Here is a 15,648-nt window from a genome sequence, read left to right as displayed (position 1 = left end):
TTTGGCGACCCGCCTGACTCTCCTGATGGAGAGTAGAGCCAGGTTCTCACCGGTCAGTCTGTCTCCTTTCAGTTGTCTCCATCAGAATTGGGGGGCTGGTGCTAAGTCTTAAGACTTGATGGATTCTCTGCACATGAGCAATTACAACATAACCCTGGTACTGGGCTGTGTTCATGGAACCAAGGCAGAAGCTGAGCCTCCTAGGATCCAGGAGGGAGGCACAAACCTAGAGCTGGGAGTGCCCAGAGAGGACCTCAGAGAGCCCGTGGCAATAAGCTTGCTGACTGCTGCCCGCAGCAGACAGAAGATTCCATGTGGTGTCTGAGCGCAGAACTGAGAGGCTCAGGCTGAGCAATTGTGAATGCAAATGAGGCTCTTTGCAGCCCCTTCCCGGCAGGTGGCAGGACCCAAAGAGGAAGTGCTCTTAGGCAAGCAGGGTGGGAGTGCAGGAGAAGAGGATGCGCTGTGGTCCAGCTGCCCCCGAGCTCAGGGCTTCCTGGAAGGGGCGGGCACTGGTACCTGCTGCTCTTGGCGGAGGACTGGGCTGCTGGTCTCTCTGCAGCTTCACGGGGCCTGCAAGTGGGGCAGGGTCTTTGGTTTGTTTACAAAGTCAAATGTGGCTTCTAAAAAAAAAAAACAACAGTTCCTCTCTTCTTCTGTGAAGCAAATGCACTTGGACCCGGTAGCTACTCTAGACACAGGAATTACCTGGAAAGGAAATGCCCGGCTCTTCTAACTATGCCTCTCTGCAGCCCACGTGGAAACTCCCGCACGGAGGAGCGGTTACCATCCACTGTTCGTTGGTGCTTGCGCCCTGTCAACAGCGGAGGCCTGTTACTTAGCTCGGGGTCGGCTCCAGGCACTGGGCTGGGGCTTTGCAGGGACCATTCTATTAGTCCCCAAACAACCTGATGGGACAGGGTCTATCCTTGATCCCGTCCTGTGCTGCGCTGGCCAATATTTTACAACCGGGGAGGCCGGGGAAGTCCTGATGTGTAGTTTTGTAGCCGTCGCCACTTCCCGTGGTGTAAATACTCCCGCCACGGCCCCATTCAAGCTACCAACTTGCAGTCACTGAAAGCAGAGTTGGGAAAATGCAGAAAGGTCTCCGTCCATTTGCTTAACAAGTGTGAATTAGCGGAACGTCTCTCTCCAGGTTAGCAGTACGATTCTCCGTAGGGGGGGTCCCCAGGGACTGGGTCCCTCCCAGGGACTGAGTGTGTTGGGGTTTGCTGTGCCCCAGGGGCCCAGTGAAGCTGAGAACTTCAAGGCTCAGCTATTCCTGTCCTGTCAGGAAGGTCCCACCCAGAGGGCTGCCAGCGCCGGGTCGGGAGACCCTGATGGAGGTGAGGAAGAGCACGAGCAGCCACAGCAGCGAGCTGGGTGCTAGACGCCCGGCTGAGACGTGCCACGCAGTCGGCCTCCTTGTGAATGGAGGGCAGCTCGCCTGACTGTTCTCACATGCACGTAGTTTTCGTTAGTATTGTGTAAATGTGTCCTTTGCAAACTGAGCCTGCTTTGAATTTCCAGATAAATTTCCAGAAGCAGAATGACTGGGGTAAAGGGTATGGACATTTGAATGCCCTTGAGGTAGGTTAGTCGAGTTGTTCTCTGAAGGCCGCACTAACTCTCAGGGTCTTTGTTCTGAGAAAGAAAAGATGGACATTTCAGTAAACCAGCTGGCCTGCCCGGTGAGGTGGGGCATGGCGGTGGTTATCAGTGGTTCTGCATTTTGTATGAGGAGCTCACAGATTTGGATGACAGAATCCTTAGCTCAGTGACCCTCAGACTGTGTCCCTGGACAGCAGGGTCTGCATTACCTGGGGACTTGTCAGAAATGCCAGACCTCAGGCCATGGCCCAGACCTGCTGAATCAGATTCTGGAGTGTGTGCTACCAAGCCTTCCGGGGGTGCCAATGTCTGTCAAAGCTTGGGAACCAGGGCCTTAGAAGGATGACTGGGAGGTGCTTCTAGGCAGATGGAGCCAAGCAGGAAAGGCACAATACCACTGGGGGCTCCGGAACTCAGAGCGGCTGGGTCATGCAGACCTGACCGAAGTGGAGGAGGCAAAGGAGGCGGCAGGAGGGGAGGGGACTTTAGGGACCAGAACAGAGCATGACTCTGACTCGAGACTCTTCATGGAGGCAGACAAGGAGCAGAGTCAACGACAAGGGTGTGTTGGTATGAAAGGGTGGTATTAAGAGTGAACACTTGCCAGCATTTATGGAGTGCTTACTGTATACCCAAGGCTTTACATACACCACCCATCTAAACCTCACAGCCAGGAGAGTAGTCATTACCCCCATTTTACTCATGAGGAAAGTGAGGACGAGGAAGTTAAGAAACCTGCTCCACGTTACACAAGGAAAGCGGCCAAGCCGATCTCACCCTGGGTCACTGACCCTTGACCCTGGGTCCCACTCTTGACCCTTGACCCCTGACCAGGCTACACTGCAGCTTGGAGAGGGAAGAGATTGGTGGCGTTCCTAGTTTGGGCCATTGGGAGAAAGGGATGCTGAGGTTTTGAAGACTTAGATTGTTCAGTAAGGAAAGAGGATGGCGAAGGGGTAATTAACACTCTAGGATCACCTACCGGGTACATGTGGTTTCTCAGTAAACTCTTACATTACCCTCATGTACCGATGCTGAAACTGGGTGTAGGAGAAGCCAGATAACTTGCCTGTCTGCACTGCTTCTAAGAGGTACGTGGAGGTTCAAGCTCAGGTCTGTCTGCCCTCCTAGCCCAGGCTCTGCCCCCCTGCCATGCTACCTGCAGTTAAGAGCTGCCATTTTTTGCGCTCTTGCCCCGTGCCTGGGTGTCTCCTACACTAGCTCCTGTAATGCTCACAGCAGTTCCCAACATGGGCTGTGTCATCCCCATTGAACAGATGTGGAAGCCGAGACCCAGAGAGGCTGGGTGCCTCCCCTAAGTGAGCAGGTCAGTTAGGTGGTGGCGGGAGGCACTTCTCTTGTTCACCGCACGTCTCTGGCTCTTCACTCTCTGGGACATCGTAGGTCTGCACTTCCTCACCCCTGGCTCTGGAAAATGATGTGAAAATGACAAGTGTCATGGGTCAGTTGTAGGCAGAAGCTGTAGAGCAGGAGTGACGTTGGCTGCATTCTTTCCCCTGCTGCGGCCTCCTCGGTGAAGCAGGGGGCGTGATGGTGCCTCCCTCAGCCTGGGGTTTGAGGGAGGAGTCACAGGGGAGCACCCCAGCCCACCTGCAGGGAACATGTGGGCAGAGGAGCGGTGAACTTTTGCTGTTTTAAGCCCCTGAGATGTTGGGATGGTCCCTTCGGCCTCACCTAGCCCATCCTGACCCACCCAGGGGCGGTGCTGGGGTCTGGATGCACTTTGTCTGCCTTTCAGGTGCAATTCTCCTGTCAGCAAGTAGCACCTCTACTCACACCTTCAGAGCTCAGTGATCTTAAGAGTAAAAAAGAGCTAAAAGGCCGCCTTTGTCTTCTTTTCAGTGGCTCAAAATGATGCTCCCAGTTTTTGCCCTCCAGTGGCCCTGCCTCCCCTCACAGAGAAAGGTAAGTTCCTTGTGTCCTTCATCTCTCGGGTGTCCCCTTGACTCTCTTCTTTCTCCTTACTGTGGTCCAGTAGTTCATAGCTCACACGACACTCTCACACTCATTAACTCGAGCTCCTGTGCTTACACACGTGCCCAGGGAGGGCAAACACTGGCACCACGGCCATGTCACAGATGAGGATAAGTGACTCCTGGCAGTGAAATGACTTGGCCACATATTGCAGCCGATGGGAAAGCTGAGTGGGACGTGAGCCCAGTCCTCCTGATTTCACCTGTCGCAGAATGACTGGACCTGTGCAACCCAGGGCCATGTCAAGGATTGTGGTATTTGTGGTCCCAAAGTGAAAGAAGTCAGCTCCTCTATGTGCAAGAGTTGGGAGGTCACAGCCATGAGCACGCTGGGTGGCACAGTGACATCTAAGTCTGGGCCCTGGTCCCAAACCCAGGAGAACAGCCCAGGCGGAGGCAGCTCTCCCCTCTTGCACTTGGCACCGTCCCCACCACCATGCGCCCCGTCTGGGCAGCAGGAAATGCGGGGCGTGGGCACCGTGGGGCCAAGCTGGATGCACCGAATTACATGTCCCTTTTCTGCCTCCCCTCAGTCAGGAAATGAGAGGCTCTGGTCATTCCTGTCCTGTGACGTGGTGTCTGAGGGGCTCTAGACGTCTGTCATTATGGTCCTGGCTGACGTGACAGAATGTAGCTCGTGTAGGAAGGAATCATTTATGGCTGAGGCTGGGCTGAAAGTATAAATGTTCTCCACTGTGTTATCACCTCCTGCACTCAGTTAAAGGAGCTAACTTTGGAGGTCATGTGTGTGTGTGTGTTTCCTGAGCATTCTATACAGAACATGTAACATCTGAGCACTTAGAGAATTCATGTCCAAGACCTGAGGTCTAGACACTCTACATAAATGATCTGCTGTTAGCTTCCCGCAGAACAGTGAGGTAGGAGTCATCCTTGCCATGTCACAGATGGTGGACGTGGGACTTAGAGAGAAGTGAATGCACCTGAGGCCAAACAGAGAACACGGATCTGAGTCAGACTCTGGTCGCAATTGATTCTGAGATTTATTGACATAATGTACAAGCAGCTGAAATGATCAAATAGTCCCCCCAGATTTACAGTTGAAAAACAGTAGTTGCCTGTCTCATCGTTACCCACCTGCCATTCCCACTCCCAGAGGCCACCACGTTCAACTCTTTTAGCTGTTTTTTTCTTATCCTGGCTTCTATGTTTCTCAAAAGTATGTGAATCCTGCTCTCCTTTGACTTGTCAGTCTTGGAAGTAACTGTTGAGTTCCTGCCTTGCCAGATGAGGACTTAGAACTCTCTTTTATCTTCCCTTTAACAGTTCCCCATACTTCATCCTCAAAATCTGGTCATATCAAGACTCAGGGTTGACACAACAGTGAGTCCTGCATCGGACGGCCATGTGAATATGGCTCCCGGGGGCGCCCACTGTAGTTCACAGCAAACTCCTGCTGTTAATACCAACGCCATGTGCGGGGCTCCTCAGTGGATGCTCTGGTCTTCAGCCTACGTTCACCCTGCCTTCCGTGGTACCTTGTGCATCTTGGGCTTCCCAGGGGATCCAGGGGACAACTGATTCATGTCCATCCTCTGTTCTGTAGGTGCCTGGAACACTAGTCATTCCACACTGCATGTCCACCCGCACATGTCCCTCTCCACATCTTCATCTAAAAATTTCTTGAAATCCCTTCTCTGCTGTTTGCTTATCCCCTTTGGTATTTTTGTTTGTTTTTTTTATCTCTGCATTGAGACTTTATTCCTTCACTTCATTTTGTAGGGATTTGTGGAGGGAGAGAAGAGACATGTGTCACATTTAATGAAAGACAATGAGATAGTATTTTTGGAAGCTTTTCAACATTTAATGGAGATTTCATTTTGTCCTCAGCACTGTGCTAAGCATTTGATCTTCACACAAACCTCAAGAGACAGATCCTATTTTTAACATTTATTAGTTATAGAAAATTCAAACAATGCAGAAATACAGAAGGAAAAAAAAATCACAGAATGGTTTAGAAGTTACTCCATGTCAGTTAATTTATTTACTGATATATTTCCTAATCTTAGACTTTTCTGTATGGTCTAAAGTGATTGCAAATTCTCTACAGTGCTACATTTTTGGTTTTTACCTAATATTGCATCCTGTGTATATTTCTAAATTATTACATATGTCTAAATCATACTTGCCATGCGTGCATATATTCATTCATTCATTCATTCATTACTCTCCCCATCTGGTGATGAAGAAACAAGTCACAACAGTGCAGTGATCAGCAACAGTTGTCATATTAGACACAGTGCAGTTCACTCACCCACTCCTCTGTCTCTGGTAGTTGATGGTTTTTGACTCTTCATCGTTATGAAAGTACCGCGAGAAGACCTGGGTGCATAAAGCTCTTTCCAATGTCCACATTATTTCCTGGGGGCACCTTCTCCAAAGCAGAATTATTGGGTTTGAAAACTCTAGATCTTAAGCCCCTAGGTTTGTATTGTCGAATTAGTCACAAACAGTTGTTTGTAGTTGCATACTTACTAGCGTGAATCAAAGTGGGGTTTTTTTTTATCACATACTTAGAATCCTTAAGTATTATTACTAAATAATATCACCTATTACATTTATGGGTGGAGAAAGCTGCGATGCCTAATGTGTAATGCATACTGTTAGACAGAAATCAGCCAAAGCATAAGCCTCTTCAGGTGATTTCGCAACTCGTCCACTCTGGACTTGCTAAAATTTGTATTTCTGAGACTTGAATTACCAACAAAAGGAAAAAAAAAAGGTGTAGAATTCCACATTTCCCTACACACAGACACACACACACACACGAGTCTGTTTTTAAATGTGCCTTTGACAAGTGTGATTTGAAAGCAGGAGAGATGCCGGAGCTGGAATTCCATCTGTGCTTAGAGCTCCCAAGTTGGAACTAAGAGTTTGAGCATGTTCCTTTGATGTGAGTCAGAGGCAGGACACTGCTCTGCCTTCAGGGCATCGGTATGTCCCTGTGATTCTGACCCAGATGCCGTGTGTGCATGTGTGTGCATGTAGACACCAAGTGTGTGTAAAACCCTCATCTTTATGCACTTTTTACTCAAGGAGAAAAGAAAGTATTTGTTAAATACCAAACATTTTATAAATCTATGAGCATAAATTTAATGCTCAAAGTTAAATGGTAAAAAGGTCTATTTTTCAAACAAGGAAACTGAATTTCTGTTAGGTTAAACCAAGCTGGGATTGGAACCCACATATATGTGGTCCCCCTCAGAGTTGGAGAAAAATATTTGGTTTGAGTTTCTGGAAAGGGTGACAGAGATGGACTTCCCAGTCCCAGACTGAAGACCTAAATTCTTGGCCTTGTTTCTTTGATGAGATCGTGTATGTAAGCTGCCCATTCAAATCCTCTTTGAAAATGGGATTCTGATGCGCCGATTGGCTGGTGGGGATGGTGAAACCGAAGATGACTTGTAAAATCTGATGGGCCTGTCTTGGGTACACACTGTGTGCTAGAGGTTACTCTAAGTGTTTGGTTTATATTGCTCCAGAGAAAGCTCTTAACATATGAACAGGCTCTAAGATGGCAGCAATTTGTCAAATGAGCCTTTTAGAATGTCTTTCTGGAGAGAGCAATTTGCATGTGCAAAGGCCCAGGGGTACAAAACAGCCTGGGGCATTCAGACATTGGAACCGGTTTGATATGGTTGTCAGCAGGCTAATGCAGAAGATGAGCAGTAGAGAAATGCTGTGGCTTGAGCCCATATGAGGCTTTGTACCTGGTTTAGAACTGGGCCTTGGCAGGCTCTCTTGGGAGCACTAGGGCAGGCACCTACAGAGAGGCATGTGATGGCAAAGCAGATCATCTTTCACTTAAGTTTAGTTCAATTCAGTAAATATCTATTTTGGACACTGGATTCTGAATTGTCACTTATGTTCTAAAAAGGTATTGTGCTGGGGTTGGACGTCTTGATTGTAAAGACAGGATCCTGCATTCTAATTAGGAGAAAGGCACAGGAAGAAAGAATTTAAGGAGAGGAGCCACCTCCCACAGTGAAGTTACTTCCAGGTGGCAGTGGGAGGCACCCTCAAATTCCCCACAGTTTGGGAGTGCTCCCCCTGCACATCACGACCTGTCTGGGCCATAAGGGCCAGTGAGCAGCTGTCAGATGGCCAGGAGGGGGTGGGGCAGCCTGAACAGAGGGCAGTGCGTGGGCAGAACCCCAAGGCACGTGCTGGCACGGCACATGCAGGGAAATACGGGGGGTTCAGGACTGCAGGGCCAGCGAGGGGCAGCAGGGAGGATGGACAGGGGATGGGGGCCAAAAATCCCAGTGCCTTGAGTACCACAAATCCTTGAAGGATTTTAAGCAGTTCCAGAATGAGTTTTAAAATGACCCTAAAGCTCTCCCTCCGGGCTGTGGGGAACAGGCGCTAGTGCAGGGACAAGCTGCTTTTTGAGAAAATGACGACAGTCGTGTCATCTGTGTGCATAGTGCCATTTTACTCTCTTTAGGGAAAAAGTGTGTGTGTATTTTAAGCAGGCGAAACAGTAAAGATGCTATTTCTTAGAAAATGCCTGTTGCTTCCTCAAAGTCCCACAACAACCAGCCCAGAGGGACGCTCAGGGTTAGTGTGTGTTCTTTTCAGGCGCCGGAGCCTGCCTGTAGGATGCGCAGTCTCCCCTCTCCTGCAGGCTGAACGTGGGGTCTTCTGAGGGCTCATTCCCAGGGTAACGGACATTTTGCTTGTCATCTACTATTTCAGAAGCTCTTCTCTGACAGGTGCCCCCAAAACAAACTGAGTGTTTAGATTGCATGCCAGAGGACAACACAATACGTGTCCTTAGACATTTGTATGTGTAATCTAAGTATATTTCACCCAAGGAACTTCAAAATGCCTTTCAGAAAACTCCCCAGCCCTTGACTGTGAGCACAAGCTGCTACCAGCAGATGGGGGCTGTGGGGGAGGCTGCGGTTAAGAGGGTGCGAGGTGCTGCTGAGAAAGATGGACTGTGAAAGCTTGCCCTGCTCAGGCCTCGGAACCTAGGCGGAGCCGAGCGACAAAGCCTGAATACAGGTTGGATGGAGGCAGAAGCGGCCGCACCAGCAGTCTTTTGGGGACACGTGAATGTCGTCAGTCAACTTTGCTTTGCTTCTGTCCTCCTTCCCGGCTGTGTCGGTGGGCGATGGAATTCAGCTGATCTTTTCTGCAAGTGTTTTCCATTAAGCTGAGACACAGCCGTGTGATCCAAAAAAATGTCACCCCTGGCAGGGAGCGTGCACATCGTCTAATCGAGGGAAACGTGGGGCTGTTCTGGGGCGGCAGGAGGCTTTGAAGTCTGTCTGCCCAGCTGCCAGTGGGCTCCATCACTCCACCACTCAGCACTCTGGGGCCAGACTGCTCAGCTTCCTGATGCCTCAGCTGGCCTCTGTCAAGTGAGGATGATGGGGAAAAATAAGAAAGACCCACCCAGGAGCCTTGTGTTGAAGAATAAGTCAAGTGCAAGGAGCAGCACAGACCCTGGGGGCTCGAGAACTGTCAGCAATAATTCCCAAGTCCAGACCCACCTTTTTACAGAGGAGGAAACTGAGGCAGCAAGAGAGAGGATGACTCTCCCAGGTTACAGCCAGTTAAGGCCAGAGCTATAAAAGCATAAATGTTTACATTCCTATGTATTGACTGAATATGCCAATCACTGTGCTGAGAGCATTCCATAATTTAATCCCCACAGCTGCCTTATGAGGTATGCCCCATTATGTCCATTTTCTAGATTTGGAAACTGAGGGCCAGAGAGGCCCAAAGTCACATGAATGAATGAATGGTAGAGCTGGGATTCAAACCCAATCTGAATCCAAACCCAGAGTCTCCCCACTGAAGATGCTGACCGTGGCTGGCTGGGTTCTCCAAGAATCAGACTCTGAGATGGAATTCAGTGTGCAGGTTATTTTTCAGGGAACAGTATCAAGAGGAGTGGGAGAGGGAGAATGAAGGGCAGATGGAGAGTTGAGCCTCCCTGCAGCCCTAGTGGAGGCCTCAGCTGAACTCTAGGGATGCTGCGGCAGTCTTCAAAATTGTTACGACCTCCCCTTGGTGACTCATTGATATGGGCTGCCCTGAGACAGGCTGTGACCTCCTGGGGGGATCCAGCAGCTGGGGGAGAGCCCTTCACTCCTGAAGGGGGGTCTTGAGGACATCACAGCCTGCACCACAGGGGCGTCAAACTTTAATAATCTCATCCGGGGCACATTTGAGGGTGGAATGGATGCTATGAAAAGCTGTGTGGGCTGTCTTTTTTTTAAACATTTAATAGGACCCATTTTCTTTTTTTTTTTAATTGAAGTATAGTCAGTTTACAGTGTTATGTTTGTTGAAAGAATGAATAAATGGATGGCGATCACATGAATGGATTTGAAACCACATGGGATCCAGGAATCCTATCTTTGCCATTCCTTAGGTATGTGAATTTGACCAGTTTAAAGGATATTTGCAAATCTCAGTTGCCTCACCTGTAAATGGAGATGATGGTGTCTTCAAAGAGGTTGTTACTAAGCTTGAAAGAGATATTATATGTAAAATTGCTGCACCCAATGCCTGGTGAAGGTTGGCCTAGATTAGGTCCAGCACTGTCAGTTCTAAGGGATCCTTTTCACAGACAATCTTTGTGAATGCTGCCTCTGCTATTGTACAGTGTACAACCTGCACAGCTGTACCTAGCGTGCCTGGGAGGCGTTTGATTGATGTTTGCTGAATATTTGTTTCTTAAACCTTTGTTAGGTCTTTGGGAATGGAGAAGACAAGTTATCTACCTTGATAACTTCCTTCCCAGACAGCACCAGTTCTGTACCTGGTTCATCAAGGATTTGTTCAGTCAAAATTTGAGAGAGAGCCAAGAGGAAAATATGCCAACCTGGGACCTACCTTCTTTTTAAACATAATATGTTCCCCAAGAACGTTCACATTTTAGCAATGAGTAAACCAGAAAGGTTTCATTTTTAAGACTGGAAATTCAGACCATTTGACAAGCGTTTGAGGGGAATACTTTAGACAGATCACCCTTCCTAGGGCCTCTCAAATATTCTAGTGAATATACTGTGAATTAAATCACCCCTGAATGCAACCCATCAACAGTGGTAGATTTCCTTTAGTTTTATGAATTATAACAATTTTAACTGTTGATTAAATGGTAATACTATGTTACCAGTGGCTAGCGCTACCCAAAGTTTTTTTTTGGAATAATTTTTTATGATCCTTTGGTCATTCTTCATTGATTGTCCTCCACTGTCGAGTCTGTGCTGACTTCTCTGACCTCCTTGGTGAAACTGAGTTTGATTTATCAAGAAAGCAGTCGCCTTTCCTCCGCATGAGCAAAGTCCAGGAGGTGAGAGGAGCCTAGAGCAGGAGAGACCGAGAGGGAAGGCTTTAGTGTGGATGGAGCATCAGGTGTCATGGGAAGGACAGTGGGGGACACAGTGGAGGTGATGGAGTCAGAGGACGGAGGAAGAAGGCATTGGTTATCCCACTGCGATGGAGTGAGGTGAAGATTGAGCTCCCCGTCGCTGGAATATTCAAGCATGTTGGAGATTTCCTCACTGCGTGAGCGGGTGGCTTAAATGGCCTCTAAGTTTCTCTTTAAGTTTTGTTTTTTGGTAATTCTAATGATTGGCTCAGTTACTCTTTAAGGTGGTTTTTTTTTTTTTTTTTTTTTTTTTTTCTGTTTTTGTGACAACTTACCCACAGGCAAGCAGAAGGCTCTTGGCAGATGTTTTTAGAAGCAGAAGCAGTGAAGCAGAGAGACTTTGGCATTGGGCGAATCTGGGTTTCAATTTCAGTTCTATTCCTATTCTGCATGACCTGGGGCAAGCACTTCGCTGCTCTGAGCCTTGGGTTCATAACATCACCTACACACACAAGTTGCTGTGCGATTTGGATGAAGTCATGTAGGTAAAGTGCTTAGCATGATACCTAACACGTATAGTACATAACCGGTGAGTGGCGACAGGGGCGGCCGCTCCTGCCACCACAGTGACTGGAGAGGCAGAGGGTAGGGGTGCAGTCTTGGGGGATTGACTGACTGGTTTCAAACCAGCTGTATGACCTTCCGCAAGTTGCCTGCAGTCCACTGAGAGATCAGCATGGATTCTGTCCAAGGCTTTTGGTCAACCTCCCTAGGGAAGCCTCTGCGTTATTGGAATTACTTTACTCAGCTCATCTTGGTTCCCCATGTGCATTTGTGCCTCTGAATATGTGCAGTTTTACCCAGCTCCCCAAGATCACCTACAATGACCCCAAGAAAGAGGGGTTCAAATGCTCTCAGTAACCCACTTATCACATCATCTTCCAGGTAGCCTTTGTATGTGGGTGGAATTTGGGGGCGGGTTCCACCTGATATGAGTCAAACTTCCTAGAAAGAAATCAGATTCAATCTGAGCCTTTGAATTTCCACCAGGAATTTTTGCTGGTGATGAATTTAGTAATTTGTCATGAGGACGTGGACAGAGTAGAGCTCCAAGTCTGGTTTCGTACATATGCTTTTTTCTTAGTTAAAAATTTCTCTAGAACTGTCTTTGAAGTTAGCAGCGTAAACGATGATTACTCACCAACCACAAGCTCATAACCTCAACAGATGCTGGACCATGTCAGATGGTTTGAAAACCCCTCCCTGAAATGTACATGCCACTAAAGGGAACCAATCTATGAGTCTGGAGTTGAGCCACGAGGAGAAAGAGGCAGCTACAGTGGAGTGGGGATGGGGGTGCAGTCTGGGTCAAGTCCTTGGCTTGCCAATCATGCGCTGTGACTTTGGCCACGGTATTCCCCACCTCTGAGCTTCAGTTCAATCCCCAACAAAATAGCAGTAGTAATACACACAGGTTGATGTCATTATTAAATATTGCAGTGCTTAATATACTGAAATGTACCACGTAAGAGTGAGATATTATGAAATTAAATGCCTAATATTTGCTTCCTATGTGATGATTTGATCAACTAATTGGTTTATTCAATAATTATTTACTGACTTCTTGTGGTATGAAGATAATTATAGTATAATTATAGTGTTAATCTTTATGAAGGTAAAAGAGAATATTAGTATCCTATTTTTCCTGTATTAATTAAGGAGCTTTAATAATTCACTCATTCATTACCTACTTATAAATTGGGCATTTCATGAAAAATTATGATATTATTCCTGTTGGGCACATAGAACCCTCAATTAATGCTAGCTACAACTATTTTACTGTTTCTGTTGTTAATGTTTTTATATGCTATTATGATAGGTTTTGGAGAATTAGAACTAAGGCAGAGTCTTTGATCTCAAGGAGCTCATAATTTTGCAGAGAGAGAAAATATAAGTAAGTGGCAATGCAGCATATTGGGACTCAAGACGTATTTATGAGAGATTTAGAACAGAGGAAAAACTACTGAGGGGCTGGCGAAGGAAGGGGTCTTAGAAGGGTTTCCGTAGGGTTTCCGTAGGGTTCCATAGGGTTTCCGTGCATGTCAAACAAAAGGAGTAGTGAACAAAGTCAGACAACGCAGAGTGTTTTGCTAGACCCCCAGACGCGAGTTCGGGCTGGCAGGAAGCAGACCAATGAGGGATGGGGCTGGAGAGGCCGGCGAGGGAGCAGCAGACAGAATGTGAGGAAATGTGGAGGTAGTGTTTCTTTGCTAGAAAATCAGATATAGATGCGTTTACCCCATGGAAAGTACCCACTTATCATAATAGAATCTGACATTTAGACTTGAAAAAAGTATTTATTTTGACTTTCTTTCTATGGTGTCCTTTCTAGGTGGACATCAGTCTACTGAAACACCAGGCAAGGTTGGTGTTGAACATTTCAGGCCAGGCAATCTCATGGGTAGTGGTGCCAATTCCCAAGAGAGAATGTGGGAAGGGAGCCAGTTAAAGAGTGTGGGTAGGGATGGAAGTAAGATTTAAGAGTTCAGGTTTCAACGTGCTTGGGATGGGATGCTTGGGATGGGATGCTTTGGGGACATCTGCTTGGAGATGTGTCTAGCGAGCACTGACTATCTCAGCATGAAGCTTGGGCGAAGCTCTGGCCTGGAGATAGGTTTGAAAGTCACTAGCAACGAGGTGGTAGTTTAAGTCACCGGGATCATGAGTTCAGCCGCGGAGAGTGTGTAGGATGTAAATAGTAAAGGTCAAGGATAGGTTCCTGAGGAACTGTAGTTTTTCAGGGAAGAGCAGAGGAGAAGCCAGCAGGAGCATCTGGAAAGGGAGAAGGAATTCTCCTTTGTTCTGACTGCAAGCAGAACAGTAAGAATCCTGGATTCTCTTCAGTGCTTTAGGGCTGGCTTACCCTCCTTGTTATCTTTATTCTTGATGATTCTTAAGAAAATCATATTGATCTTTGATTTATAAAAATTGGTCTGTGATTATTTGAACATTGGAGAGAAGGCTGGGCATTTTGAACGGGCTTGACCTTTCTGCACTTTGATCTGGTTTAAAAAAATGTTGAATGGCTCTTTCTTCCCACTTTTCAAACGGGGAAGGTGAGGGTTGAAGAGGGAACTTACGCTTAGTCACACAGCCAGCAAACAGCAGGCCTGTTCCTCCTGCATTAGGTTCCTCTTAGTGCAGGTCTGCAGCTACCTGAGTATTTGTTTAGTTTTGCTTTAGCTGTATTTAACAGTTGAAATTACTCTATCAGAGTCTTAAAATTAAAATCAAACATTTTCTTCTTTAACTGATGTCTGGAAAGGAAGAAAGGAAGGCAGGAAGACAAGAGGCAGAAAAGGAGGAAGGAAGGAAGGAGGGAAGGGGAATTAAACATAGTTTTCCATATATTGGTGGAACATTTCAAATATATTCTAGTCCAGTGATTTTTTTTTTTTTTTAAACTTAGTCTACACTAAAGGGAATGGTGCTGTCTAGAAGGGAATGGGAATACCTGGATGTCACCCTGAGGCCTGCCTGGTAGAGGTTGCAGCCATGCTGCCCATCACCCCTCCCTCCCCGAGCCCCGCTCGCCTTCACAGCTCTGTGGTGCACAGGGGAACTTGATGGCGTGGGGCTGTCCTGGGTTCAAATGCTGACTTGTGCCTTTTAGCTGTGTGGCCTTGGGCAAGTCACTGGCCCTCTCTGGGGTTCACTTTTCTCTTCTGTAAAATAGGGAGAATGTTGTCCAGCTCAGTAGAGTATTGTAAGACAGAACCAGAGCAGCTTGAGTTTGCCGGCCCGCTAGATGGTAGCACGTGTTGCCAGCACGTCCCATCACAGAGGAAAGGGCCGCCTGACTTCGGTGAGTCTCTCCTCCCCTCAGGGTCACCCTCTCCTTTCTGCTAACAAACAGGTGGGGCCATGTTCCTCTGAAGGCATGCTCTCCTCCAGGGTCTCAGGACCTGTTGGTGAACTATTTCATACGCAGGTTGTCTTTGTAGTATGAACAAGACATCAAGACTTCACATCACAACGCAGGGAGTGTGTCCAAGGCTGGGGGGGCTACACTGCTGCTGGGAGGGAGGTCCCAGGCTATAGCCGGGCAGGTGGAAACCATGCTGGCGGGTCTGAGACCAGCCCTACCCTGTGACCTTGAGGAGTACCCCGTGACCTTGGAGAGTGCCTCTATGACCTTGGGTGGTGCCCTGTGACCTTGGAGAGTGCCCCTGTGACCTTGGGGAGTGCCCTGTGGCTGTTCCTCCCTGTGGCTCAGTGGCCCTATTTGCTATGAGGAGGGTGAGGAGGGCGGATCTGAGTTAACCTAAGTCATTCAAATTATGTAGTAAAGCAGCATCTCTTTCTGCTTATGATCATACAACAGGGTGGGTGGGGGAAGTGGACCCCGGGGAGAGAAAGAACACGCTGTGGGGTAAAGAGCAGGCTGAGGGAGGTGGCGGCGATGGCTTTGTCTTGGGATGTGCGGGCTTCATAAATGAAAAACTGCCCTTGACAAACGTGGCTGTGTTCAGCCTCAGGCCTCCTGTGGAGACTGAGGCCCTGTGGCTGGTGGGGCACATAGCCAGGTGCCACCGTGCTCATGGCTGAGGTAGGAGGGGAGGTGCTGACAGGAAGCCAGGGGTCCTGGGACAAGCCTGGGGCGGGGCTGGGGAGGGGGATCAGGGGAAGTCAGGA

At 48.0% G+C, this 15,648-nt stretch overlaps 1 protein-coding gene across 2 annotated transcripts in view; it reads left to right on the top strand.

Moving 5' to 3' along the window:
* Positions 1-15,648, top strand: part of TG (thyroglobulin) — a 203,521-nt gene that overhangs the window by 78,442 nt on the left and 109,431 nt on the right. For both annotated transcript variants that reach the window (XM_006189206.1, XM_032467670.1), the window contains one exon: positions 3,475-3,537. In XM_006189206.1, coding sequence (XP_006189268.1) covers positions 3,475-3,537 — 63 coding nt within the window. The remainder of the gene's footprint in view (positions 1-3,474; positions 3,538-15,648) is intronic.

Source organism: Camelus ferus, chromosome 25, assembly GCF_009834535.1.
Source record: "Camelus ferus isolate YT-003-E chromosome 25, BCGSAC_Cfer_1.0, whole genome shotgun sequence".
Taxonomy (NCBI): domain Eukaryota; kingdom Metazoa; phylum Chordata; class Mammalia; order Artiodactyla; family Camelidae; genus Camelus; species Camelus ferus.
Note: the sequence above shows the minus strand (reverse complement) of the source record. Positions and strands in the feature narration are given on the sequence as shown.